Source organism: Rhinichthys klamathensis, unplaced genomic scaffold (genome assembly GCF_029890125.1).
Source record: "Rhinichthys klamathensis goyatoka isolate OS25496 unplaced genomic scaffold, OSU_Roscu_1.1 h1tg000485l_1, whole genome shotgun sequence".
NCBI classification, from domain to species: Eukaryota; Metazoa; Chordata; class Actinopteri; order Cypriniformes; family Leuciscidae; genus Rhinichthys; species Rhinichthys klamathensis.
The window spans coordinates 344,238-371,735 of record NW_026606972.1 but is presented as its reverse complement, the minus strand read 5'-3'; the positions used below and the strand labels follow the sequence as shown (position 1 = coordinate 371,735).

Here is a 27,498-nt window from a genome sequence, read left to right as displayed (position 1 = left end):
CATTTGAGCAAACAGGTTCAGGATTAAGGAGGTTACTTATAGCAGACAGAGATCATTGCCCTGTGAATTTACATTTACTTCCAGTGCACCATTGCAACATAAGTGGAAATTCCTCTGAGGATGCTGGAAATTCTGTCTTTTATGTCACCATAAAACATATTTCTTACGACATAAAGCATTACTAAAATGTAATATTTTTCATTTTATAATAAAATTAAAGATATAACTGTAATTGCAAATTAAAAACGAATAGTTGTATGTAGATATACAATTTTTATTATTATTGCAATCGAGCACAATGATTCCTGAAAAGACATTTGAACATGTACGGAATGACGCATGACATTAACAATCTGTTCCTGCTTTCAGTTCATGTTTATATGTGCAATTGTGTGTTACAGTGTGTTGGCCGCAATGGACTTTACAGTACTATTTCTTATAATATGCTGTAAATTTCTCTCTGTTTAGATGATAGCGACCCTGAGTCAACCAGGGGGAGAAAAGACTCAGGTAATACTATAACTACAGTAGACGCTTTAACGGATCCCTAGAAACCAGAAACAAAGGCCGAAATAGGTCTAGTCAAAGCATCATAAGACGCTTTCACTGCCTCATTTTCCCACAGTGGACAGCCAAATGGGACCGGTAAACAGATAGATTGTAATAATCCCAAACCCCATTTTGAAAGAAACTGGAGGGGTTTGGGAGATCATCTGCTTTTTGTAAAATGAATGGCACAGTTCATTTTTTATTTATACAAGATTTAATCTCATTGATCATTGACTAAAAAAAATCTGTGAAATCTCATTGAGCAATCAGAATATTTTCCGAAATGATTTTGCTACGCAATGTACATTTACATATGTTAACTGATTCTCTCTTTTCCCTCTTAAAGGTCATTGTTCAGTGTCTTTATGCTTTCCATGTTGCTTTGTGGCAGCAATGTGTGATGACGATGTGTCACTGTGTGTTTGTTGAGTATGTGTGTCAGTACAGGCAATTGGACGATTGCAAGATATATATGGATTTAAAACACTTTATAATAACTTTCATTAAGTCACTTAAAAATATGAATATATTTGAATAGAAATATAGATGGGCATTAATATTAATATTTCAATTTGCACTACCTAATTATCTAAAAAGTTTTACACATAATATGAAAGTTATTATAAAGCTACCAAAAATCTATGAGTGGGATAAGTGTGTTCTTTCTCCTAAATGATCAGTGTGGTCTCTGGGGGATGGACTGCCTCCTGAGGACATTGACAAACAGATTGATACTCCACCGCTCTCGACTCTGTTGATCGAAAGGCCCCAGGGTGGCTCCATCACTGTAGGTCAGTAAACGCAGCTTTGTAACGGTTCCCGTTCATTCTTAAAGTGCCCCTATTATGCTTTTTTTTTTCCAGAAATGACCTTTCATATAGTGTGTCGCATAGATGCTTGTGAATGTTGAAGGTCTGCAAAGTTTCAAAGATCAAAGTCCACGAAAAAATGATTTATTTTCTCCCAAGAGAAAGAACTGAATCTGTCGTCAGTAATTCCAGTCTTGCTTCCAGCACAAGGTTTGTAACAAATTTGTCTAATGCCTGCCTATGGCCTTCATTGGCTGTCTGTAAACAACATCTACTTTGATCCGCCTTTAAACGCTAGCCGAGGCCTGGAAGAGTTTGTTTTGTGTTTTCAACATGTCGAGAAGATGCTGTTTTCTTGGCTGCGAAAGCAAGTCCACATTGCATGCACTTCCAAAGCAAAGCAGGCTCTCGGAAAGGAGGGTTTTAGAGAGACTGAATCATGGAACGAACCGTTTTCAAACTCTTTTAGAAATGAGGTGAAATGTATATTATGAATGTTTTTCTTGACCTTGGATGCATGTAAACCTATTGTAGGAGACCTCCGAAACCAAATTAGGAACTTTTAGAATAGCACAATAGAGGCACTTTAAGCTCATCTTAAAATGCACATCTTTAGGATCTCGCAATGTTTATTCAACAAACACAACTGCAGTATGTTTTATTTTGTTGTTTGAAAGGTGGAGACATCAGCTTTGTTGCTAAAGTGGAGGCCAAAGACTTGCTTCGTAAACCAACCATTAAGTGGTTCAAGGGCAAGTGGATGGATCTGGCTAGCAAGACTGGGAAGCACCTTCAGCTTAAAGAATCTTTTGATCGCTTTTCCAAGGTGATCCCGTTCAACCAACGTATTGTAAAGAAGCATTTGCATAACTTTCCCATTCTTTAAGCAATATTTGGCATTGTTTTTCCCTCTAGATTCACACCTTTGAGATGCACATCATTAAGGCGAAGGAGAACTATGCAGGGAATTACAGATGTGAGGTCACCTACAAAGACAAATTTGATAGCTGCTCTTTTGACCTGGAAGTCAAAGGTTTGTTTTCTGATTGAACACAACAAACACTCACAAAGACACATGCACTGCCAAGTTTGGGTCATTACGATTTTTTGAGTTTTTCTGAAGAAAAACTTTTATTCAGCAAGGACACGTCAAAATGGTCCAAAGGTCACAGAGATATTTGTAATGTTAAAAAAGATTTATATTTCAAATAAATTATGTTCTTTTGAACTTTCTATTCATCGAAGAATCCTGAAAACAACGTATCAATGATTTCACACACAAAAATTTGTCAGCAACAACTATTTTCAACATTGATAAACATAAGAAATGTTTCTTGAGCAGCAAATCAACATATTAGGATTATTTCTGAAGGATCATGTGACACTAAAGACTGGACTAATGATGCTGAAAATTCAGCTTTGCCATCACAGGAATTCATTTAAATTAAAACCGTTATTTTAAATTGTTATAATATTTCACAATATTACTGTTTTTACTCAATACTGTTTTTACTAATCAAATAAATAAAAAAATAATTCAAAAACATAAAAAAATCTTACAGACCTCAAACTTTCAGTGTACATTTTTTCCCTTTATCGTATTTCATCCATTTTTTCTTTTTTCTTCTTCTCAGAAATCCCTGAGGGTTCTCAGAGCATTGATATTCGCTCAGCTTTCAAAAGAAGGTAAAGGGGGACCATCCTCCCCCAAAATAATTTTTAAAGAGAAATATATAGAAATGTTTTTAAAAAGTGCGGTTTAGTAAGTAGGCTACTGTAATTAATCATTATAAAATATAAAATAATGATAATATTACTTTATGTCAGTATACCATTTCTAAATTCTTGGTATAGTGAATATATGAAGGTAAAATAAATCAGTGATATATCAAATAAAATATCATTTATCATTTATATATCATTTACAATATATATATATATATATATATATATATATAGTATATAAATTATATGTTACAACAGGCTATCATTCAAACTTCAAAAGTAAATCCTACTTGACTTTCAAAAACATAAAATATTCTTTTCCAACATAAATGATGCATTACAGTGACATCTTCTCTGTGAATGTTTAATCAATTAAAACAGGACTTCTGTTCCAGTAATCCTCAACAAACCGATGTATAAACATGGTTTGATGACGGGCTGGGTTACCAGAAAGTTCTCAGTTAACCATTTTTTCAAATATATTTACCACCAAATCAACCCGTCGACGAAACCAACCAAACCAATGTGTTGAACTTGTTCAAAGGCCAACGCTTGCACTGGGAACTTCCACCCCAACAATGTGTCAGAAAGCAACGCAAACTATCCAAGCTCATACTGTTCTCCCAAAGTAAGATTGGGAGAATCTGTCATGAGAACACCCTTGGTAGTTTGTGCACAAATCAGTTCGCCCAACGCCAGTGCTCTGGTACTCGGCCGCCAAGCGAAAGGTTATTGTGTGCACCTCAATCCTGCATTCATTTGGATGCAGAGATTGCAGGCTCTTGCGTTGTTCTTTTAGCATTGTTTGATTCTGATGTTTGTGACTTTTCTGATTCAATTTCCATTAATCTCTTGTGAACAACAGCAGTGAAGGCCAGGACGATGCAGGCGAGCTTGACTTTAGTGGGCTTCTCAAACATAGGTGAGAACTCCAGTCTGGCCCCCACTGGGGTCCAATTCTTTCTTTCTTTCTTTTTTTGGACCTTTTTTTCTGATGCCCTGACAGGGGTGTCTTTTTCTTCAATCCTTCTTTTACACAGTTGTTAAAAACCAACAATATATTTTTACACTCCTAAAATTATTTCTTCATGTCATTCACTGCGACAAAGAAACCACTCTGCCCTTAACCATCCTGTAATGTGGAAAACAATATTTATGTGCCATTTATTGTTATTATTAATACACATATTGGCATATAATTAAGTGCAAGTGTATTTTGTAGCCAACATAAAGGAAATACTGGAATCAGACAAAATATCATCAATCACACAAACTTATTTTTGGAGTTTTGCCTCTTTTTTTGTGAGGTTTTTGCTTTAGTATTTTGTTGTTAGCTAAATAGCAGAAGTTAAACTCCTGCATAATAGAGAAAAAAGTTTGAAAATTATCTTGGCTTGTCTTTTTTTCTTCCTCACGCATTCAGACACGGCAGGTTAGTATCGTAGGTAATTAAACGATTAGACGTTATCACTGGTAAGTATTATAATCCTTTAGCTTCCCAAGCATGACCTGAACAGGAACTGTATAAGCAAGAGTGTTGGCCTACTGTAGTCTGGTAACACTTTATTTAAAGACAGCATTCATTAAAGATTCAGCAACACTCAGCAATGATGGAAACGAACCTTTAGTATTCAGAACCTGACGAAAAGGGCACGTTTTCCACTCATTTACGAGTTGTTGGTGGAAAACTTCTACATGAAGCTGTGAAATAGTGTTATCGCTACTTTTGTTAATGTAATCTTGATTTATACTCGAGAAACAAGACACGCAACTGCAACTGCAAACCTTCGCTGTTCTTAATACTTGCCTGAGCAACTGCAGACTTGTTGAAACACACATTAAACACAAGAAAATAATAATGTTACCTCCGGACATTCAGGGAAATGTCTGTGTAAGAAGAGGGCTGAATGACAAAAGCTGATGATTACTAATTTAACTGTCTCACACCCTGATCATGTTTAAGGACTGTGATCATGTATAACAACAATATTCACTCCTAATAAACCCTGACTTCTAACCCTAATATAAAAGAAAACAACTACATTGACAAATGCGTTTAGATAGGACTTCTACAAAGAGATGGGTACAGTTTAAACTACAGGACAGAGTCAACAGATTACTATTAATGAATTATAATTAGGGCTGTCGATTAATTCATATCTATCTATCTATCTATCTATCTATCTATCTATCTATCTATCTATCTATCTATCTATCTATCTATCTATCTATCTATCTATCTATCTATCTATCTATCTGTCATCATAATCTCAATAATAATGTTCTTTCTGCATATTTTAAATGTTGGTCTATTTACTTATATATCAAATAGACCAACAATTAAAAAAAACTTAATTTTTTGTTGTTGGTCTATTTACTTTGCTGGTCTTTATGCCATATCAAGTTGAAACAGATAAACTTTTAATAACGCATTCTGAGGCCTAAATTAATTTTACATTGACAGCTCTAATTATAAATTTTCCTAATATAATTTTCATTATAATACATTGAATCAAATGTTAAATTTTTAGTAAATGATTTGGTTTGTACATCCATCATGAGCACGATCATGTGTTAACCACATGATAACCCAATGTTCTCCCCTTTTCACTGACTTTTCCACTTATCCTTTCCAATCATAGTGGAATTGAATAGTAATAGCTTCTCACTAAATTCGTGTCCCCAATCATAAACAGTACCATCCCTTCCTTGATCATGTGATCCACCGTGTAGCTAAAAACTAGTGAGGCATCTCTCCCTGTAACAGGTTACCAATGACATAGCAGGGATTTTCCAGCCCATCTCTTTGTGTGACATGTCTTGAGGAACTAGAAATAAGGAGGATAGTAGTGGAACATCCCGATCTGGTCCCTCAACACATGTTGAGAGAGCCCTAGCCATGACCTCTGACCTCATACTGTCTTACTGCTCTGTGATGTCAGGGAGCACAAGCAAGAGGAAACTCCCGATGTGGACGTGTGGGAGATTTTGAAAAAGGCCCGACCTGATGAATATGAGAAGATTGCTTTTACGTATGGCATCACCGATCTCAGAGGCCTGCTGAAAAGACTGAAGAAAACCAAAAAGGAAGAGAAAAAGAGTGAAGGTGCTAATTTAACCTTTGTTAGATTGATAATGTGCAGTATATATTGTTAAAGGGATAGTTCACCCAAAAATAAAACTTCTGTCATCATTTACTCACCCTCATGTCGTTTGAATCTCATAAGACTTACGTTCATCCCCGGAACACAAATGAAGATATTTTTAATTAAATATGAGAGATTTCTGTCCCTCCATTGACAGCAACGCAATACCACTTTGACGCTTCAAAAAGTTCTTAAAGAGATTGTAAAACTAATCCATTTGAATCGAGCGGTTTAGTCAAAATTTTCTGAAGAGACTCGGTCACTTTATGTGATGAATAGATTGAGTTTAGACTTTTATTCAAAAATAAGCGAATGCTTCCTAGTTTCGTAGACTGTCAATGAAGGGACAGAAATCTCTTAGATTTCATTTAAAATGTCTTCATTTGTGTTCCGAAGATGAACAAAAGTCTGACGAGTTCGGAACGACATGAGGGTAAGTAAATAATGACCGGATTAAAATTTTTGGGTGAACTAACTGTTTAAATTGTTTCTTTTGGAAATGCCACAGAGCCAATTTCTTCACTTGAAAAACAATTGTTCATCTGCATTCATTTTCCACTGCAGCATTTGCCAAGAGACTGGATCCTGCATATCAGGCGGACAAAGGCGGAAAGATCCGGTTAATTGTGGATCTTGCTGACCCAACTGTGGAGTTAAAATGGTACAAGAACGGACAAGAGATCCGCCCTACTCCAAAGTATGTCGCCTCCTATTCTTACACACTCTTTTTTACAGCTTCATTCAGGAACACGCTCATATGAAACCCTCTGTAAATGCCAACCTGTTTAAAAACCCTTCATTTATTGTGTTCTTTGGCTTGCTGGTCACAGGGGATGCAGAAACACACCTTCTGCACAATACACACACAAGTGATCCATCAGCATTTCATACCCGGCAAACACACAACGTTCTTAAAACATTAATCTGTGCCTTATGATAACTTCCAGAAATGTTTAAAGGACGTTATGTGAGTGAAGGCCAATGTGAAGCTCTTAAGCTACATTTGAAGTTTTAAATGTAGTGTACAATGAGAAATTAACAACGGGAAAAAGGCACCACCACCCTCACAGGACTTTAATAGAGTTGCAAAAGCTACCTGAATATTTTACATTAAATGCATATTTATCTCTTATGATATGCAGAAATGTTTTATGGTAATATTGTACAAATAGTTCTATTAAAAAAAAAAACAAAAAAAAAAAACTGATCATCTTATTTAATTTGTATTATTAATATTTTATTTATATTTTTATATTTTTCACTGCACCGATTAAGCTATTTGGCATAATACATTTTTGCATATATTCCACAAGAAAAATATTAGTTTGTAATAATGTGTATTAAAGTGCTAAATAAAAAAAATAAAACAATTTTATGACCTTATTTTTAATATTCAATCTTTATTATTTAAAAAAAATGCTAAACAGCTTACAACTTCTGCAAGAAGTACATGAACGCAAGTGTATTTATATAATGGTATTTATGTTGCTTAATTTGTTAATAATTGTAAAAGACAATGATATAGAACTATAAAATGCTGTTATATGTATTTTTTGTTGAAATCTTCTTTTCTAAACTTATGGAAAATTATGGCAGTGTATATTATCAACCCACTTTTCTTTGTAAAAGCAATTAAATTAAAGCCATTTGGGTGGTCCATGCAGTTTTCTGTTTGCTTATCTTCAACGATGGTCATCCCAGGGATTCCCTGCTTTTTGGGGGAATCTCTCTTTTTCTTCTTCTCTCTCTATAACACTAATAGCTCTTCCAGTCCTGTTTGATCTAGGCATGATGTCTATCTATCCTTTCTGTCTGTTATGCAATGGTGATCCCACCTGTCTGCTATAACCTCCACTCCCACCTACTCCATCCTGTTCTCCGGCTGCTCTGGCTCCTCTATTCACCACAAAGTAATAGGAAGTAAGTCAGCCAGTCCCCGGGACGGTCTTGTATATCTGAACCAAAGGAGTGACCCCATTTCTGCTGTATGGATCACTTCTGATGGTTTAAGTTCCATGTTGTATGTATAATATATTGCATATATTCAATGGAATGAGAATAACAAATCTACAAATGATTGAGCTATCACAAAAGCAAGAGTGCTGCCATACTGAATATCAGCACACACACAATTGACACACCACATGGACAGTTATTGTGTCAATTTTTTTTCTGCCAACGAAAACACTTATAAAAGAAGCCAAAGCAGGATCAACCTTTGTGTATCTATGAGCACATAATTAGATCAACCAAATTAAAGGAACTGAACTACCTGTATAATATCAATTATTTCTGCTTTCTCTTTCCTATCTTAGACTTTCAATAGTGGAATTCAATAGGATTAATAAAAGAGATAGCAAAAGACTGACTGAACAAGAATGACTAAAAGACAGAATGAATAAATAAATAAATGACTGAAATAAATAAATAAAGACGGGATTAATAAACAAACAAACAAATAATGCTGCTTCATTGCTGAAAGCTTTTAGCTTTTGACGCAACACCTAAATATTTTTCTTGACAATCCTGCTGTCAATATTTAACTGATCGTGCCATAAATGATGTTCCACTTCGGAACAGTTATATGTAAAGTTAAGAATGTAAAGTAAAATTAGCCTTTGAAATGTTATCTTTCAGTAACTAATGAATTGACTGTGCAGGTATATCTTTGAGCATAAAGGCACTCAAAGGATAATGGTTATTAACAACTGTCAGATGAGCGATGACGCTGCTTACTCAGTCACTGCAGGAGAAGAGAAGTGCACCACTGAACTGTTTGTGAAAGGTACATCCACCCACCAGTCTAGACGATTTCATACTTGAAGTTAATTGTGATGGGATTGATCAATAACATCTTTCCCGAACACTGTCTGCCAGTGTTTGATGATGTAATCCTGGTCTCCTTTGGTCCTCCTATAGAACTGCCTGTGAACATAGTGAAAGAGCTGGAGCCCGTAAAAACCACAGTGAATGAGAGAATTGAACTGGAGTGTGAGGTGTCTGAGGAAGGAGCAAAAATTAAATGGTATGTGTGATGGACAGTTTAGATGTTTATGTTCGCGTTTGACACACAAAGTAAAACGAGTAAAAAACCTTGACCTATTATGCTGACGGTCTGGTAAAGGATGAAGAATGGAGTGGAGGTTCCCACAGGAGTGCGATCACGGTACCGTGTGAAAAGCGAGGGGACCAAACACTGGCTGATCATTGATGACGCCTCAAAGGACGACACTGGCACCTACTCCCTAATGGCCACCGGGGGCACCAGTCAGGCTCACGTTCAAGTCGACCGTATGATAATATTGTTTTTTTTTTGTATAATTATTGAAAGCATCTTTGTTTCATCCCTTTCTCTCCTGTTCATTAAATGTTGTCCCCTCCCCCTTTTTTTCCTTCCTGTCACATGCGATTGGTGGATTCAGTTAAGCCTCTGAAGATTTTAATGGATCTTCAGAGTGTGACTGTGTTGTTGGGTCAGCCTCTTAAATTGAACTGTGAGATTTACCCCGGAAATGTCCCGGGCCGCTGGTACAAGAACGGCCAGCTGATCCAGCCTAATGACCATATCAACATTTTCCACAAAACCAAGTATGCCATCTTACACATTCAATATTAAACCTCAATCATACCAGGTTATCAGCTCATATACTGCACATACATATTTTATAATAAATATGTGAATAAAATATTGCCAGCATTTCTAAAATTAGAACTGTATCAACTGGAGGCCCCTATGGGAAAATCAAGCTTAATCTAATCGCAGTGGAACATGGTAGCTGGTTTCTAACTGGTCAGTAGCTGGTCGACCAGCCACCATGGTCCAAAATCCATCCTGACCACCTTAAGTTGGTATGGCCAGGTGCTAACTGTTGTTGCAGGTCCAAGATGGTCTATAACAGTGCTTCTCAATAGGGGAGTGAAGGATGACTTATATATATCCTCATTTTCATTTGTGCTTTATATTCAATTTACAGGAATCACAACCTCGACATTGAGAGCTCCACCATTCATGATGCCGGCGACTATACCTTTGTTCCTGAGGGATACACACAGACGCTGTCTGCCAAAGTGCACATCATAGGTACCAGCAACAATCCAGAAGTTCTCTGACTCTTATCGTACTTCTGCTAATAGGCTCTCTGAAAGAATCCCATTTGGATTAATTCTGCAGATCCCCCCAAGGTGCACTTAGAGGCACTGAATGTCCAGGACAACACGGTGACCATTGTGGCCGGAAACAAACTCCGCCTGGAGATTCCCATCAGTGGAGAACCAGCACCCAGAGTGGTGTGGATGAAGGGAGAAAGGGTGAGCGATGACCAACCTTTTCTGCAGAAAATGTATATTTCTGAACCAGAAACACCTGGATTAAACTAGGCTAATGGGTTTTTCAGGTCATCCTTGATACAGGAAGTCGAGTTCGTGCAGAGACATTTGCAGACCACACCAGCCTAACTATTGATGTCACAGAAAGAGAAGATACTGGAAACTACAAGATCGTCCTTCAGAACGAAGCTGGAGAAGACACAGCCTGTGTTAAGGTCAAAGTTGTGGGTAAGACACTCCCCTGAGAGAACATAATATTTGTTTGGGTGATGACATTAATATGATGTAAATCTCAAAATTTTGTTTCATCTAGATATCCCAGATCCCCCTGAGGCTCCTCTGGTTACTGATGTGGGTGGAGACTGGTGCACTATGACATGGGAACCTCCACGCTATGACGGTGGTTCCCCCATTCTTGGTAAATCAACCTCCTGTGCATAAAAACGGCATCATATTTATATTTTAGAAGCCTGTTAATTTTAGACTGAGTTATTTTAAATGATATGTCGAAAAACACTTTGGAATTTCTCTGTAATCTCATTACACTAATACTACCTATATTTTTTATGTCTCTTATACTCACCAAGGCTGTATTCGTAAAAACAGCAATATTGTGAAATATTACAAATAATTAAAAATATCTGTTTTCTATTTTAATATAAAACATATGTAAAATAATTTGTCAATTAAATGTAAATCATTTCCTCCATTACGCTTCCATTTTAAACATTGTTTTACATAATTAGTCATCATGATGAATCAATTGTTCCCTGATGAACAAATAAAACATAATGCTAGTAAAGTTCAGAAAGTTACAGTATAGTAGATTATATAGTAGATTACAGTATATAAGTAGACCTCTGGGGAAAAAAACTGAAATGAGTTAAAAAAAAAAATCATGACATGACTGCTTTAAATATGCAGTTGTGCATCTGAGGCTCTTATTATTATCATAACATATGCATGTTATGCATAAGTTAAAGAGGCCATATTATGCCCCTTTTCAAAGTCTTTAATTTGTTTTTGGGGTATACTAGAATAGGTTTTCACGCTTGAATGTTAAAATCACATAATTTTTCACATATTTTACATTGTTGCAGCACCTCTCTTTCCAGTCTGCCAGTAACACTGTTTAGTTCCTGTCTCAATGAAGCAGAATGTGCTTTAGCACACCCCTCCTTCTGAAAAGCACAATGCGCTGATTGGTAAAAAGAGCATAAAAGGTCTTTAAAGCATGATTTTTTTTAAATATATACCACAGGATACTTCATTGAGCGAAAGAAGAAACAGAGCTCTCGATGGATGAGGCTGAACTTTGACCTTTGCAAAGAGACCACCTTCGAGCCCAAAAAAATGATTGAAGGTGTGCCGTACGAGGTGCGCATCTTTGCTGTTAACGCTATCGGTGTCTCCAAACCCAGTGAACCCTCCAAATCTTTCATTCCTCTGGGTGAGTACACAAGTGGCTCATCTGTACTATCAATGGGATTTTGTGTCTCTTCGAATCAGTTATGTCATGAGCACCATCTCTATTACGCAACACAACACGCAGTATGGTCATTTAGGCATGTGCCATTAAGGAAGACAAAAAGCACTGCAGAGACGCCAAAGCTTGTCTGTTCCTATTTGGGCTCCTATGCGACAGGTGTTGCTGTGTTCATACCAGTATCCAAAACATTCAGCCTGTGACCTCCACAGCAGAAGCCTGAGATTTAGAAGATACTGAGTACGACTTTATAATGGCTGCCAACTCATCTGCGGATTATTATGTTATGAGATCAGATACTGTCTCTACTTCAGTCACAGCTTAAACACGAAGAGTTGTGCGAAAATAGAAAAGTCCAGACAAATGAGACCCCTCATGAAATTCATGACATACCAGGGTGATCCTCTCTTCTCACATGTGTTCGTGTGTGGAGGTACACGCGTGTGGCCATTATTTTATGGATTAAAAGAATAGTTCTTCTTATGTTCCATGAAAAAGAAATTGGAACAACAACAGGGTGGGTAAACAATGCAGATATGAAAAACAAGAAAACAATTATAATCTAGGTAAATTATTACTTCAACTGGACTTATCTAAAGCTTGATTTCAATTCATTTATGGTCACAGAGGCTAAAGTGTAATGTATTCATATTATACAGTCTTGAATGTGTGAATCAAGCTCAGTTTTAAAGAAAATATGAACTAAGTAAAAAATAGAAATGATGCATGTAACGATGAGAACAAATTTAATAAAAATACTGCAAAACATAATCAGTAACATTAATTCTTATATGAATCGAATATATATATATATATATATGAATATAAAAGAAATTATGCATCTAAGGGTGAATTTGAAAGAAACATGCACAGGTAATGTGCACGAGACTGAACGTGATTCAATGCCCTGATATAGGCTACACACGGCAAAGATTTTTTTTGTTCTTTGAATATTGCATGGCACATTGACATGACAAGAATTGACAAGAATAGCTCTTTCGGCATTATCCTGAACATTGTATACACTGTAAAAAATAAACTCAACTATGGTTGCCAGAACTTTACCGTCAAAAATACGGTAGCAACGTTATTTTTTACAGTTTTACAGACTTAACTTAAATTTTACAGTAATAAACCGTATTTTATTATCTGATATAATGTTAATTTACCGTCCTATTGAAGTATTAATATCTGTTTTATACCATTGTAATACACTGACAACCACCAATCTCAGCAGTAATGAGAGTCACATGATTAACAAAAGCTCATCACAAGCAGCTCTTCCACAACAGAATTAATGCTATTATAGAAGCTGCACAGTGTAATTCACACTAACACTAAACACCATCATGGTAACATGTTGAAATTTTAAAAATGCAGTAAACATTAATTTAACAACATTAAATATAACATGAAACCCTAATGTACATAACTGATTAGAAAAAGAAAACTATGAAGAAAGTTATTTTAACAAAAATACATCAAATGTGAAGTGTCATGCAGGGAATTGTGGGAATGTCAATTTACAGTTTTTCACTGTAAATTATACAATGAGTTGCTCTTTTTCACTTTCAAAAACTGTAAATTTAACGGTATTTTACAGTAAAATTACATTAAATGTACCATTAGATCTATCACAGTTATTTACCGTATATAGTACGGAAACTTTTTGTTAACCAATTAACAGTTTTTCACTGTAGCATTTTTACAGTCTTTTACCATTAAAATCACGATCATTTTTTACAGTGTAAGCATTCATTTCAGAGAGGCTCTCTGGAACGCGTGTAATCGTCACATCCTTTGTACTTTGAGTCCTTCACATAAAAATCAGTCTGCAGGCTTTTATAGACAACCTAGGCAGTCGGAGAAGGTCTCGTTTATACGTTTCATTACAAGCTGTTCAAACATTGGCAATACAAAATGCAATTAATACATGACAATTCTTACATATAGCCCCTTTAAGGATAGATGTGATCTATGTCTTGAGAATGTATCAAACATTCTTGAATGTGGGAATCAAGAATCAATTTTTAATGAACAAAATAAATGGAAAAAACACAGATATAGAACAAGATATATATTTAGAACAAATATTTATTTGTATATATAAATATATATATTTATATGGTAAACCACACTAGTTATTTTAGAACAAATTATCCAAAATATTGACTGAAAATGTTCAGCAACAATAATTACTACCTTCATGAACTCCTACTAGCTGTGACCAGTGAACCCACAATGCTGGTGGTGGATGACGTCACAGATAACACAGTAACTATGAAGTGGAGACCTCCAGACACAATCGGTGCCGCAGGACTTGATGGGTACCAAATTGAATATTGCATTGAAGGAAGTAAGACTACACACATATATGATTTGAGGAAGTGGTTCTCAACTGGTGGCTGTTCATGCCATTTTGTACCTTATGCAATACTTTATTTTACAGCTGACGAATGGATTCCTGCTAATAAAGAGCTGACAGAAAAAACGAGGTACACTATAACTGGTCTGCCAGTGGAGGCCAAGATCTTAGTGCGTGTCAAGGCCATAAATGCTGCTGGGGCCAGTGCACCACGCACCACCCAACACTCCATACTGGTGAAAGAGGTCATCGGTGAGGGTCAACTACCACTTTCATTTTACTATTTGAAACACCTTAGTTAATGTAAACTAATAACACATATCTCACAGAGCCTCCTAAGATTCGCATACCTCGACACTTGAAGCAGACGTACATTCGAAAGGTTGGCGAAGTCGTCAACCTCGTCGTGCCATTTGTGGTGAGCCAACAGATCATGACAACAAACCCCAAGCTTTTCGAATTCTTCCCTCCTGCTCATGACAGAAAATGTCGAAACCTTTTTTTTTTTGTCTTTTAGGGTAAACCAAGGCCAAAAGTCAACTGGTTGAAAGAGGGTCAGCCGATTGAACAAACCATCAGCATTCGTAACTCGGATTGTGACAGCATCATGTTCATCCGCAAAGCTGAGCGCAAACATTCTGGGAAATATGAACTGAGCGTACAAGTGGAGAATCATATCGACACAGCCATGTTGGACATCCAGATAGTCGGTTAGTTAAGGAAAATGCAGTTTTCTGAAAAAAAAAAAAGTCTGGCAGTGCTATTTTAGTATAATTTATTTACTATTTTAGTATTTAATCATATTTTCAAATTAGGTTTCATTTTTATATTTTCATTTTTCATTTCATTTTAATTTCAGTTTATGTTTTATTAATTTTGTTATGTGCTTTTGTCATTTTTATCATTTTTTTATATTTATATTTATCTAAAATGTATTTTTATTTCAGTTTCAGTAATTTTAGTACTTATTTTAAGTATGTCAAAGCAACATTTCCTATTTTGTTTCAGCCTTATTTCAATTATGAAATGATATTTAATAGTTGCAGTTAACAATAACAATACTGAATATTGATAATGTTAAAATTCAGATTAATAATATACTGTACAATTTCAAGAAATATATGATATTTAATATATGTGATTCAGAGAAATATACAGTGGATATAAAAAGTCTAGTATACTTTGTATACTATTTCACATGAGCTTGATGATTAGTTAATTCTGAATCTGATAGCATGGTTTATAAAAGGGTGTGCACACTCACATGCAGTTAGGTTATTTTAAGTTTTTATTTTTATCTTTTTTTCTCTGAAATGCGCCACTTTGGTTTTCATTGGCATTGGATGGGTTGTAATTTTTACATTAAAGGTGCAAAAGTTCTGATATGACTGATCCTTGTTTACTTTTTTACATTACAACCAGGTGGTTTAACATGGGTATAGACTTTATATCCACTGTATGATGTAGAGCTAACCTGAGCCCACCAAGTTCTTCATCACAGCACCATTGAACATTTTCTTTTGCTGTCTGTCCCAGATCTTCCAGGCCCACCACAGGCTGTGAAGATCGAAGAGGTCTGGGGGAATAATGTAGCACTGGACTGGAGCCCACCCAAGGACAGCGGCAATGCACCCATAACAGGCTACACCATTCAGAAAGCAGATAAAAAGACAATGGTATGAATAAAACTTTGGTTGTCTTTTCACTGTACTTCTATGATACTAATATTTAACACAAATTTAAAACATGTATAAAATAAAGTAAAAGGTTTTTCTTTATTATAAGGGTTATGCACATATATTGTACATACACTTTTTTGTTTAAAAAAAATCTATGTGTAATATTTTAAGTGTAGAGGGCAAAAAGACTGACCAGCATATGTGTGTGTGTGTGTGTGTGTGTGTGTGTGTGTGGCACAGGAGTGGTACACATGCGTGGAGCACTACCATCGTACCTGCATCACAATCTCAGATCTGGTGGTGGGTAACGAGTATTTCTTCAGAATCTACTCTGAGAACATGGTGGGCTTAAGTGAAAATGCTACTGCCACTAAAGACAGTGCTCTCATCGTGAAGGAAGGTAAGGCTCTGCTCTACTCTACTCCGCTCTACTCATTTGTAAATTAACTGCTTGCGTAAATCCTTTTCAAAGCTGCAGCAAGTGATTTTTTTAACTGGATGCAATTTATAAAATGTTCAGATGTCCTAAGAATTAAAGACCTATTACTGTATACTTTTGTACATTTTCAACTTTCTTTACATTTTTGAGCATGAAAAAAGGTCTGCAAAGTTACAAAGCTCAAAGTCCACTACAAATGTAGTTATGCTGCCTTCATTTGCATTGGATTTATCATAAATACAAGTTTCCTACTTACAAATCGGACATTATCGCCGCTCAAGTTGTATTTTCCACTGGGAGGCTCTGGGAAAATTTTGATACCCAAGTTCCTGAGTTGGCTGGGCCATAAACTTTAAACATGGCGGAGGGGAGAACGATTGCTGTTGTAACTGACATTAGAAGCGTATTCTATCTTTTAAACACTGCGAAAATAGCCTGTATTTGACTGAAATTCCAGAATTGACTAGATAGATAATGTGGTGAATGTTTATATGGCTACCAGAATGGGGAGCTAAATATCATTTTGACTTTAATAAGATTTAATAAGAATTAGCCTGGTGTCCTCCATGATTCCTGATAATTCCGACAACAAAGTACTTGAATGCGATGAGGTCATAATCATAACTTGAGAAGTGGGAAGTAGGAAATTTCCAATAGCAAGTGAAGGCAGCATTATTCTCGATATCAGAAAGCACTGTTTCCAAAATCCCTGAAACGTCTCAGTTGTAGTCTTCGGTTTTCGTCCAGGAACGTACCTAGCACAATATTCCTCATTCAAATAATTCCCACCTAAAGGATATACAAAAAAAGGGGACAAGGTCTGATTGAGTTACGTTAGTAGTGGGCATGGGGTAAGAGGTGTGACATTTCCAAAACACGCTCAAAACGGTTGACCAATCACAACACACTGATCCAGCCGCTCCAGCAGAGCACATTGCGCTTTTCGGAAAGAGGGGATTCATAGAGACAGGAACTAAACAGTGTTAATGGCAGACTGGAAAGAGAGGTGCTGCAACAATGTAAATATGTGAAAAAGAATGTGTTTTCAACATTTAAGCATGAAAACATTCTAGTATACCCTAAAAACAAAATCAATACTTTGAAAAGGGGCAAAATATGGCATATTTAAGCTATGATAGACCTGTAAAGAGCAAAACAGAATCTTTGCATTTCAGCCAATCTAAAAACTCGCTTTCAGCCAACCTCAACCAATGGCATTAATTTGGGGTGGGACTATTAGGGGAAGTGTTGAAAAAATAGTCAAGTAAAGTAAAGTAAACCTTGATTGCAGTTTATGTCGATTTGGATAAAACTGTGTGCTAGTGGTGCTGAAATCGCTTGCAGCAGTTTTAATTAAAATTCTTAAGTCTAACAAATTTGCTTTTTAGTGGTAATTTAGGCCTTGCTAATGTGGATTTGTGTGATTTTTTTTTTTTAATAATCTAAAAAAATCGCAGGGGAATTTACAGCCTTGGTACCCGAGAGCTGATGTCCTATTAACACTAATTTACTAATCAACGTCCTGCTTGGTCTTTATATATTTAGTCAGGATTTTAATTGAAATGCACGCCCCTGAACATGGTGTAAAGGAGGGTTGCTCAATCCTGCTCTTGGAGATGAAGGATGTGTCTCAGTTTGAATACGTATAATATACATTAAAAGTATGTATGTTGCTGGGAATGTAAAGTACATCATTTGAGTATTTACAGTGTGCAAGTATCACAGGCCCTCTTACTGCATACTATTTGTATGAAAGCATTAGAATTTGCTAAATTCACAGCCTTAAGCCTCACTTAAAAAAAAAAACTTTAAAAAAGTTTAGTATAACTCAAATGTCAAGCAAAAACTAAACAAATTCACACTTCAGAATCCAACAGAAATATTAGACCATCCGGGCCCTTCTTCCATACTGTTTTAAACATACTAAGATTTGGGACCAGTGTTGTTATTGTTAACTAAAATAAATTATAAGTTGTTATTATTATTATTATAAGCTATTTAATAACATTTGGTTACACTTCCTATCCTTGTCACAGTGTAATTAAACATTTAAATACTGAGTAATAATAATGAACAACATGTACTTACTATACTGCCCTACAAAGCAAAAAGGCAGTAACTGCATTTTTGGTCAAAAATTAGTTATTATCATTTTCATGACATTCAAGGCATCCTTTGTTATGTGACAAAACATCTTATCTCAAATGTGTGTCGTTTTGGAGAAAAATGGTAGTCGTTTGTACAGTAACTGCAAAAAGCCCTAGTGAAACAAAGCAAGAGTACAGTAACATCCATTACTGTATTCTTGCTATGTTTTACCTAACAAAAAATAACCGTGTTGCTGCGCAGTGTAGTTAATGTTGCCATGGTGAACACACAGCTGATTTCGCGGCATCCTCAAGGGACGGTTTTAACATTTGCGATTTCACGCTTCTAACTTCACACAAATTTTGTTTGAGATGCAGTGTTTCCCCTAATTGTTCCCCTACCAAACTAACACACACACACACACACACGCGCGCGCGCTGAAGCACGTGTGTGACGCTCGAGCTGTTTTTTTTGCCTATATGAGGACACGGTCTTCACGGCAACCCGTCAAAATAAAAGTTCGGTTTAACTTGACAAGAAATATTACTGCTGTACAGTAGAATTTAGAAACGTCTCAATGTAATAATAATACTAACACTACAAATAAATTAAGATTAAAACTTAATTTTTAAAGGAATAATCACAATTTTTCTTCAATGTTTTAATTTTAACAGTAAAGCTCATTGTGCAGCATGTTGTTTGACCAAAAATGTTTGTTTTTAAAATATTGTATAAGTTTAATAATAGTTTATAATAAAAGTTTCATGATTTCAATTAATTAGACATGATTTTTGATTATTAAAAATTTACACCACATATCCGTAACACGCCCGCTCCGCAACACTAGTTTCACAACACAAAAATTTTGAAAATGTTGTCCAAATGGTTCCAATTATTTCAAACACAGTGTATCAGACTCAGAGCCCAAGTTGTGGCAAAATAGTTTTTGGAGAATCTGTAGTTACTGCCTTTTCCCTTGGTATGGTGCCACGTTTTTGGTAAGTAATACAAAGCAAGAATACAGTAACTGCAAAATAGGGGTACAATATCAAATTAAATATGAGGATTGATATGTACAAAGAATAAGCTAATATAAAGTAACAAAACAGCCACATGTCCAATAATCTACCTACAACTACTTAGGCTGGATGACAGGATAACTTTAAAGTCATTTTTCTCTGTTCTGCACTCTGCGTAGTTACTGCCTTTTTGCTTTGTAGGGCAGTATAGGTTTAGGTTTGGTTTAGGATTAGTTTAGGGTTAGTTGCATGCAATTATGCAGAATTTACTGTTATTGCTATAGTAAGTATGTAACGTGTAACAAAAATCTCTAAAGAGTTACAACTTACTTTAAAAAGTACCAAGCACTACAAATAACTGAAATAAAAAGAAAAACGGAAAGAAAGAAAAATAACTGAAATAAAAAGAAAAACTGAAAGAAAGAAAAATTAAAACTAATGATGAAAAAAAACCTAACTGAACTGAAAATGAATTAAAATTATTCAATAAAAATGACTAAAATGCCATTACAATTACTAAAAATACATGAAAATAAGGATACAAGCTAATTCTAAATCTTAATAAACTATAAAAGTATATAAATAATTCTCAAATAACACTGTTTAGGATGCACTAATCATAAACTTAGGTGGTGTTATAATGGAAAATATGCAAATTGGGACACTTGCCTGCAGAGTTTAGCACATGAACTACCTGAACCTGTTAATCAAGGTTTGGTTTTTGAGCAGGATTGCACACTCCTGGTGTAAAGTCTGAGTTTTGACTCAAAGGAACTTTAAAGGCTTTCCTGGAATGTTAAAGGTATGTTCTGCACTTTAAAGTAGCTTCACAATTTGATGATTCTCCCTGATACGCGTCACTATATACTACAAACACAAAGATTTGTTTGCTAGCCACAAATTACTGTGGTGACAGTAACCATGTATGTTCCCAAGTGCAGATTTAATCTTTAACAGACTGTGTGTCATGTCTTGCCAATGCTGATGATAAATGTTGTCTCTTCCTCATCACATAAGGGATATTCCCCCATGATACAGCTCTCGGCTTGTATCATGCAAAGTCCCACTCTCCCTTCCCCTCTCACTCCTCCTCCTCCTCTTCCTCTCGCTCTTCCTCTCACTCTCAATCAGGCCTGCAACTGAAGAACCCACAGTATAATGACCGCGACTTCACCGAGCCGCCCACTTTCACTCAGCCGCTTATCAACACCTTCGCCATAGCTGGGTACAACGCCACCCTGAACTGCAGTGTGCGTGCCAACCCTAGGGTAAGTGACTGGCAGGACACTCTACTAGAAAGGTATGGGAAATTCAGATCATCTGGGATACTTTTTGGCCATTGAGATGACTGTAAAAAAATGTCCCTTTAAAAAGTGTGCTTTTGCCATTTTCCATTTTCCATTTGCCAAGTCCATTTTCAACCGTTATTCATGCACACTTTAATTTAGATCAGAAGACATAAAGGCCCCGTTTACACCTGATATCACTTACTATGTCATTATATTACTGCATTTGATAAAGCATTATATTATTTAATATTATTATAAATAACTGTTTTCTATTTTAATATTTTTTAAAACATAATTTATTCCTGTGATGCAAACCTGATTTTTTCAGCATCGTTACTCCAGTCTTCAGTCACATGATCCTTCAGAAATCATTTTAATACGGTGATTTGCTGCTTAACATTTTTGTAAATGTAGAAAACAGTAATACTGCATAATATTTTTTGGTGGAAATCGTGATAGATTTGGTTTTAGGATTCTTTGATGAATATAAAGTTCAAAAGAACAGCATTTATTTAAAATAGTAAAGACATTTATAATTTTACAAAAGATTTCTGTCACTTCTGATCACTTTAATGCGTCCTTGCTGAATAAAAACATTAATATCTTTTTGTTTGTTTTTTGTTTTCATTTTATTTAGCAGACACTTTTATTAAAAACAACTCAGTGACACAGATCACAATGATCTGTGTCACTGAATATAGCATAATGAGTCAGGGCTATATAAACAACTCTTCGATCGTATGGTTCTTTTCTTTTCAGCTGCATTTTAAAAGTTCATTGACGTGGATAGGCGGTCTTTCACCGACACATCCGGATGTACAGTATAATCATTCATAAAACAAATGCAACATGGTCGGTCACATGAGTTTCTGACAACCTCCGAATATAATTTGACTAATCACTACACATTTGTTTTAATCTATATTTAGTACTGTCCATTAAATAGATGCTAATACCAGGTTTAAACAGGGTCAAAGAAATTCAATCCCTGCTAAGTAATCTGCCCAAATACAGAAAATAGGGTTAAAATTGACAAGCATTTAAAAAATATTGCACGAATTCCAATGATCCTATGGAAACCACACAAGGTTGTGGGTGATTCTGCTAGGCACCAACCATGTGCTCATGGCTTTACACCAGTAGTTAGCTCTTTGTGGCCTGAACTGCGAGAGTCCCAATGGGCTTAACAGCACCTGCTAGTTATAATCTTTGAGCACAGACTCACTGGATCCTAAATATTGTATTAATGTCAATAACTCAATCCTCTACTGTAACTAAAACATGTGAGAAGAGTAGCAGTTTTCACTCCAATGACACTGTGTGTTTGATGGATTGATACTGCTTTGGTTCCTCTTCACTAGTGATGTTATCTGTTGTTTCCTGTGTATTCATACTATACTCCACAACTGCTCTCAGCCTAAGGTGATCTGGATGAAAAACAAGATTACCATCATAGACGACCCACGTTACCGCATGTTCAGCAACCAGGGTGTGTGTACGCTTGAGATCCGAAAGCCCAGCCCGTTTGATGGAGGGGTTTATACCTGCAAGGCTGTCAATGACCTTGGAGAGGCTCACGTGGACTGCAAACTAGAGGTCAAAGGTTAGTCTGTGCATTAATTTGATCATCAATATGGATGTAGCTTCTTAAGAACACTCCTTTAAGGGGATACATGGCTAATATAGTCATGAAGTGATTCAATAGGGAATATTACACCTGATTTTTATTGAAGATGGATGTTATAGGGATGGCCCTGATATACTTCAAGCGAAATTGAAGAACGAACTGGTCATTTTGAAAAAAATCAGAACAAAAAAAGTTTGTTTCAGGCGTTCAAGACAGCTTGCCAAAGTGAACTTTCGAGAAAAGTTCACTCTGGCTGGTAAACACCTTCAAACTACCATTGGTCCGTGGCAATTACATAATACGTATGGTAGGTGTGGCTCTGGGGCTCCGCCTTCTTTGACATGGAAATCTTCTCTGGTTCATTTCTTCTATTCAGACCGTCGAGGTCAGACGTACGCGAGTAAAACATGAATACACTGGAGAGGTGCTTTTATGTTGAATACTGTAAATCCGCTTACTTTAAGGCAATATATTGTATTAAGTGGTTTATAAATAAGCATGACGTGACGATTGGAGTGGCGAATTGCAGAGCTCTATAATCAGATGCTTTAACTGCTGTTTTCTCACCGCTTTCATTTTTGTTGTGCGTTTATTTTGTTATTGAGAGGAAGGTACGCCTCACGTATTTATATATTAATCTAAACGACGTTACTGTGTTCACTAACAGAATATCGCTACAAATGTATTTCAAACTTCTTTTTATAGATATATTATAAGTGAAGAACGAAAATCAGGGTGTATGAGTATATCGGGCCTTTACTGTTGGGTAGAATGCTGTTTGATTCTATACTGTAAGTGCTTTCAAACCTCAGTCGTTTACAATGAGGTAACCAAAAGAGCTTAAACAAAAGACTGAATGAAGAGCCTGACAAGGGGGTTCATTTGCCTTCAAGAGTGCCTCAATATAGCTTCATTTCCAACATAAACGCTGTTTTTACACCTAACCAACCAATTATTGTGCACAACATTACATATGTCTTTTAAACTGGTAATATGAACAATGTTTCAATCTCTTTTGTGGATTTCAAGGGTAAGTACTGTGTTGGAACAATATGATAATATTGCTATCTTACATGGTCTTACATGGCTTATCTCTCTTACATGGTCACACTTGTTTATAATAGTACTGTGTAGCTTTTCATCATATTTTGTTTAGACAACAAGCAAAGCCGAGTTTGTTAAGAATCTATTTTGAGCTATTTGTCTCCTGTCACATTTGTACAGTATGTGCATTTAGTACAGCTGTGATCTTTCCGCAAGATTTCTCTCAACAAAATATAACCATTTAAGTATTTTGTATTTGCAAACTCCATTGAATTTGCAACAACATGCAGAAAATCCAAATCAATTTCATCTCACCACTGCCACTGGACCACACATCCCATAATGCAACAGATTGTAGAAAGCAGGTTGACATGGTCACACCCATTGCACATTGTTTAGCAGGTCTATGAAAAATCCTAGACCTGATAAAAACTCGGAATACACACCAATATTTGCATATTAGGGCCTATATCATGTACTGCTGACATGTTTTCATACTCTGTCATACATTGTCATATAGCTGTGTTTCCCTTTTGGTAGACTGTGGTATGTCCTTTAACTCCTTCATGTTAAATCTGTAATGACTAAGTCAGCGATGGACCCTGAGGCACATATAACTCCTTCATGTAAACTTTGGGTTTAATCCGTATTTTCTTTTCTCCCCCAGTCATCACTCAGGAATAGTTACTGTGTTGTTCTCATTCAAGGTAAGCTTTCATATGGTTTCGGGCATATGAAGCTTATTTTTTCATTCATTCTGCATCCCTTGGTTGCCAATAATTCTGCTTATGCTCTTTGCTGGTGTGTAATGCTCTAGAATTGGAGAATTATATTCCTGAATCAAGAATGTTTACAGGATTCTACAAGAACTCCATGAACCAGTTTAAGGTTCTATAGGACAACTGGGTGAATGTGATTTCACCAAGCGCAACATGTTTGTTGATCCTGGAACAACATTCCAATCAACCAATCAGATTTGAGGAACAAGTTTATGTCAAGTGTAGGCTTACAACCAGGGTTAGGTGCTTCTACATCAGTGTTATTCACCCATTATTTCCCTCTGATTTAAGCGATAAGTTATGGGTAGGGTTAGGTTTAGGGGTAGGGACAGGATTAGGACTACATTTTTGGCCAGGAATGTTGTTCCAGGATCAACAAATTAAGTTGATTCAGGAACATGTCTTAGTGAAATCGTGGTGACCAGGAAAACTGCTCTGTTCAAACTGAATTTATACTGTGCATGCTTTTGACGGTCAACCAGTGTTGGGGAATGTTACTTTTAAAAGTTAGAATTTGGTGCTAATCATTATAATTATGAATTCTTTTATAAATTACTTTTTTCTCAACAGCATCTAACTGAGACTCTTTCTCCTCCAGAACGGAAGCACAATGCTTGGCTTGCAGGCATTTTTTATACTAGAAATGTTACTTTAGGATGTTCTACTTTAAGTGTTCGTCCACCCAACATAGTTTGCATGCAATGACACAGTTTATACCACAAAAAGACTTTTAAAGTGGCATATTTACCAAGTTTTAAAACCCTAAATATTGGTTCACACAACTCCCACAATACATGTGCACCTTTGCCTATTTCTCCCTACATGCCTAAGAGAAAGGATTTCAAGTGAACATTATTAAATAAAAAAGTAATGTGTATTAATTACTTGACAAAATAAATGTAACAAGTAACAGATACTTTACTTATTACATGAAACAATAGTGTAAAATTTGCTAAAGTAAAATCCTAGTAATTATAGACACAGGAATTGCCACAAAATTGGATGTTACCCCTTTTTCTCTTGAGACCAAGCGGTCAGAAGCAAAACTCGATTCTGATGTATTATTTCTGCAGGTGCTTTCACTGTGAACCTACATGTATATGCTTTGTATATTTATAACGATGGTCATTTGCATATGCAGCTTAATTTATAGCACATTCAACAACTACTCATGCAGCTCAACATGCTACAGCAAGCAAAGATAAGACATGCAATGATGAAATGTGTTATGAGCGCCTGAATAGCTGCAAAAGCTTGCAGAGATTTGATTGTACTCACTGCCTCAACATTTTTGCTGCACCTGCCAAACACTGACAAATTCCTGTCCTGATTTGACTGTCTTCCTTTTCTTCTTGTCTGTCTCTACCACTTCTCTCTGTACACAGTAGCCCCCAAAAGGTTTTTGGACACTTAAGTCACACTTAAAAATGGCTGAATGTCAATGCATTAGGGTCATGCTGAAGTATATATATATTTGTAAAAAGTAAAAGTGTGTCTGCAAACAAATGATGTTCAGGCTTTTAACTTCACTTTTATGAGACTTTTTTCTGTATCAATATAATGCCGGATGTTTTGAATCAGTTCTCCTCAAGTTCACACAGGTGTCTTGGTAAACAACCGTCTACATTTTGAACAATTCATCTATTGTTTTATCATTTGAAACCTTACGAACTTCTTTTTATGAAACGTTCTGCTTAAGAAGTGTGTGTGGGCTGTCTTTCTTTAAAATAAATGGCACTAGGTATGATGTTTTATATAATACAAAGACTTTCAGACATTTTTAAGTATGGCTTTTGGCCACTGTATGTTGTGAAGAACACACATGTATCTCGTAGTTTCATTGTTTTCAGTGTCATCTCTCTGACTCTGTCTATCCTTCCCCTCTTTCAGGAGGTTTTACGTTCTTTGAGCTGATGAAGCGAGGCGTTCCCTTACACCTCATTGATAAGTACATGAACGAGTCTAAGACCTCAGAGAAGTCCGAGTCAGAGAAGAAGGGATCCAACTGAAGGCTGATTCACTGAATGATTACCCAGAAATCCCTGTCACTACTACAAATAATGGCATATGTGTCTTTGGCATGGTATGCTTTGTTCAGACATGGATCTATAGTTAGAAAGTCTGCGTCTGTCACTGTGAAATCATGTAAAGCTGTGTTTTAAGAATTGCCACTGAAACTCAGATGCATGCCTTTAGTAAACTGGATTGTAGCTTCAAAATATACCACAAATAGACATTTTATTGTGAAAGACATTGAGCAGTCAGTTACAGATACAGTATGATGATGATGCAGTTCATTAACGTTTTTCTGGGTTTGGGAGACGAGGGTGGTCCAAAGTCTGGGTTTTGACGTTTCTGTCTTTCTTTTCCTTTCTTTTTTTCTGCCGTTTGACTTTACCCCTGAGTTTTTCAACCCCTTTCCATCATTCTTTAGTGAATCTACTGAAATACACCTAGATTAGCAATGTCAATACTGTGCAACTGCAGATCAGACATCAGACAGATAAGTCAGTGTCAGAGAGACAGGTTTGTCGAAGGTTGCTTGATAGTACATGCCAATGTTCATTTTAGCATGACAGTTGAATAAATGTCTCTATATTAATTTTTTTTCTGTTTCTTTCTTGTTTCAGAAAGTTTCTTATTTGAACATTTTTTTCCCATTATGCATAATTGCAAATTTTCTTTTAGCTTATGTTTTTCTCTTGCGATTTGACAACACTGTTCTTTGGGCACAAAATATGTTTTATTTATCAATCTATAGTGCATCTCCGTCTCTATCTAAATTTGGGTTTAAATCATTTCTAAATATTATTTTCATAAAAATGCATCCCATTTCTTTTGTAACCTTTAGGTAACCATTAGGAAATTCACTGTAAAAATTATGGTTGGCTTAACTTAAAAAAAGTAAGTTACCTGGTTGCCTTAAAAAGGTGAGTTCATTGAAATAAAACATTTGAGTTAATACAATGAAGGAGATTGGTTTAATCAAAATGTTATCTGAACCACATTAATTGTCTAAGCTGATTTGGCAAAAGGAAAAAAGTCGATATATATAACAAATCATGAAAATGTTTTTTAACAGTCTAGTTATCTATAAATATTTGACCCTAAATTGTATTTAGTGCATG

The 27,498-nt window shown here is 35.9% G+C and overlaps 2 protein-coding genes across 20 annotated transcripts in view; one reads left to right on the top strand and one right to left on the bottom strand.

The window, feature by feature from the left end:
* The window catches only part of mybpc1 (myosin binding protein C1), a 40,728-nt gene extending 13,756 nt beyond the window's left edge, over positions 1 to 26,972 (top strand). For 8 of the 18 annotated variants that reach the window (XM_056237331.1, XM_056237332.1, XM_056237329.1 and 5 more), the window contains 25 exons: positions 469 to 510; positions 1,230 to 1,340; positions 2,036 to 2,184; positions 2,274 to 2,391; positions 2,993 to 3,044; positions 3,949 to 4,005; positions 6,026 to 6,189; positions 6,794 to 6,926; positions 8,890 to 9,014; positions 9,149 to 9,254; positions 9,354 to 9,520; positions 9,652 to 9,817; positions 10,204 to 10,310; positions 10,401 to 10,537; positions 10,624 to 10,783; positions 10,869 to 10,973; positions 11,817 to 12,005; positions 14,263 to 14,658; positions 14,736 to 14,824; positions 14,924 to 15,116; positions 15,943 to 16,082; positions 16,326 to 16,485; positions 20,763 to 20,899; positions 22,337 to 22,523; positions 26,261 to 26,972. In XM_056237331.1, the coding sequence (XP_056093306.1) occupies positions 469 to 510; positions 1,230 to 1,340; positions 2,036 to 2,184; positions 2,274 to 2,391; positions 2,993 to 3,044; positions 3,949 to 4,005; positions 6,026 to 6,189; positions 6,794 to 6,926; positions 8,890 to 9,014; positions 9,149 to 9,254; positions 9,354 to 9,520; positions 9,652 to 9,817; positions 10,204 to 10,310; positions 10,401 to 10,537; positions 10,624 to 10,783; positions 10,869 to 10,973; positions 11,817 to 12,005; positions 14,263 to 14,658; positions 14,736 to 14,824; positions 14,924 to 15,116; positions 15,943 to 16,082; positions 16,326 to 16,485; positions 20,763 to 20,899; positions 22,337 to 22,523; positions 26,261 to 26,379 (3,509 nt within the window). In that variant the 3' untranslated portion in view covers positions 26,380 to 26,972. Of the gene's footprint in view, positions 1 to 468; positions 511 to 1,229; positions 1,341 to 2,035; positions 2,185 to 2,273; positions 2,392 to 2,992; positions 3,045 to 3,948; positions 4,006 to 6,025; positions 6,190 to 6,793; positions 6,927 to 8,140; positions 8,150 to 8,889; positions 9,015 to 9,148; positions 9,255 to 9,353; positions 9,521 to 9,651; positions 9,818 to 10,203; positions 10,311 to 10,400; positions 10,538 to 10,623; positions 10,784 to 10,868; positions 10,974 to 11,816; positions 12,006 to 14,262; positions 14,659 to 14,735; positions 14,825 to 14,923; positions 15,117 to 15,942; positions 16,083 to 16,325; positions 16,486 to 20,762; positions 20,900 to 22,336; positions 22,524 to 24,258; positions 24,299 to 26,260 lie in introns of all 18 variants that reach the window. The other 10 variants (XM_056237335.1, XM_056237330.1, XM_056237346.1 and 7 more) reach the window with 6 other exon arrangements.
* Positions 1 to 27,498, bottom strand: part of gnptab (N-acetylglucosamine-1-phosphate transferase subunits alpha and beta) — a 71,478-nt gene that overhangs the window by 13,597 nt on the left and 30,383 nt on the right. The gene's annotated exons all lie outside the window — the stretch shown is intronic.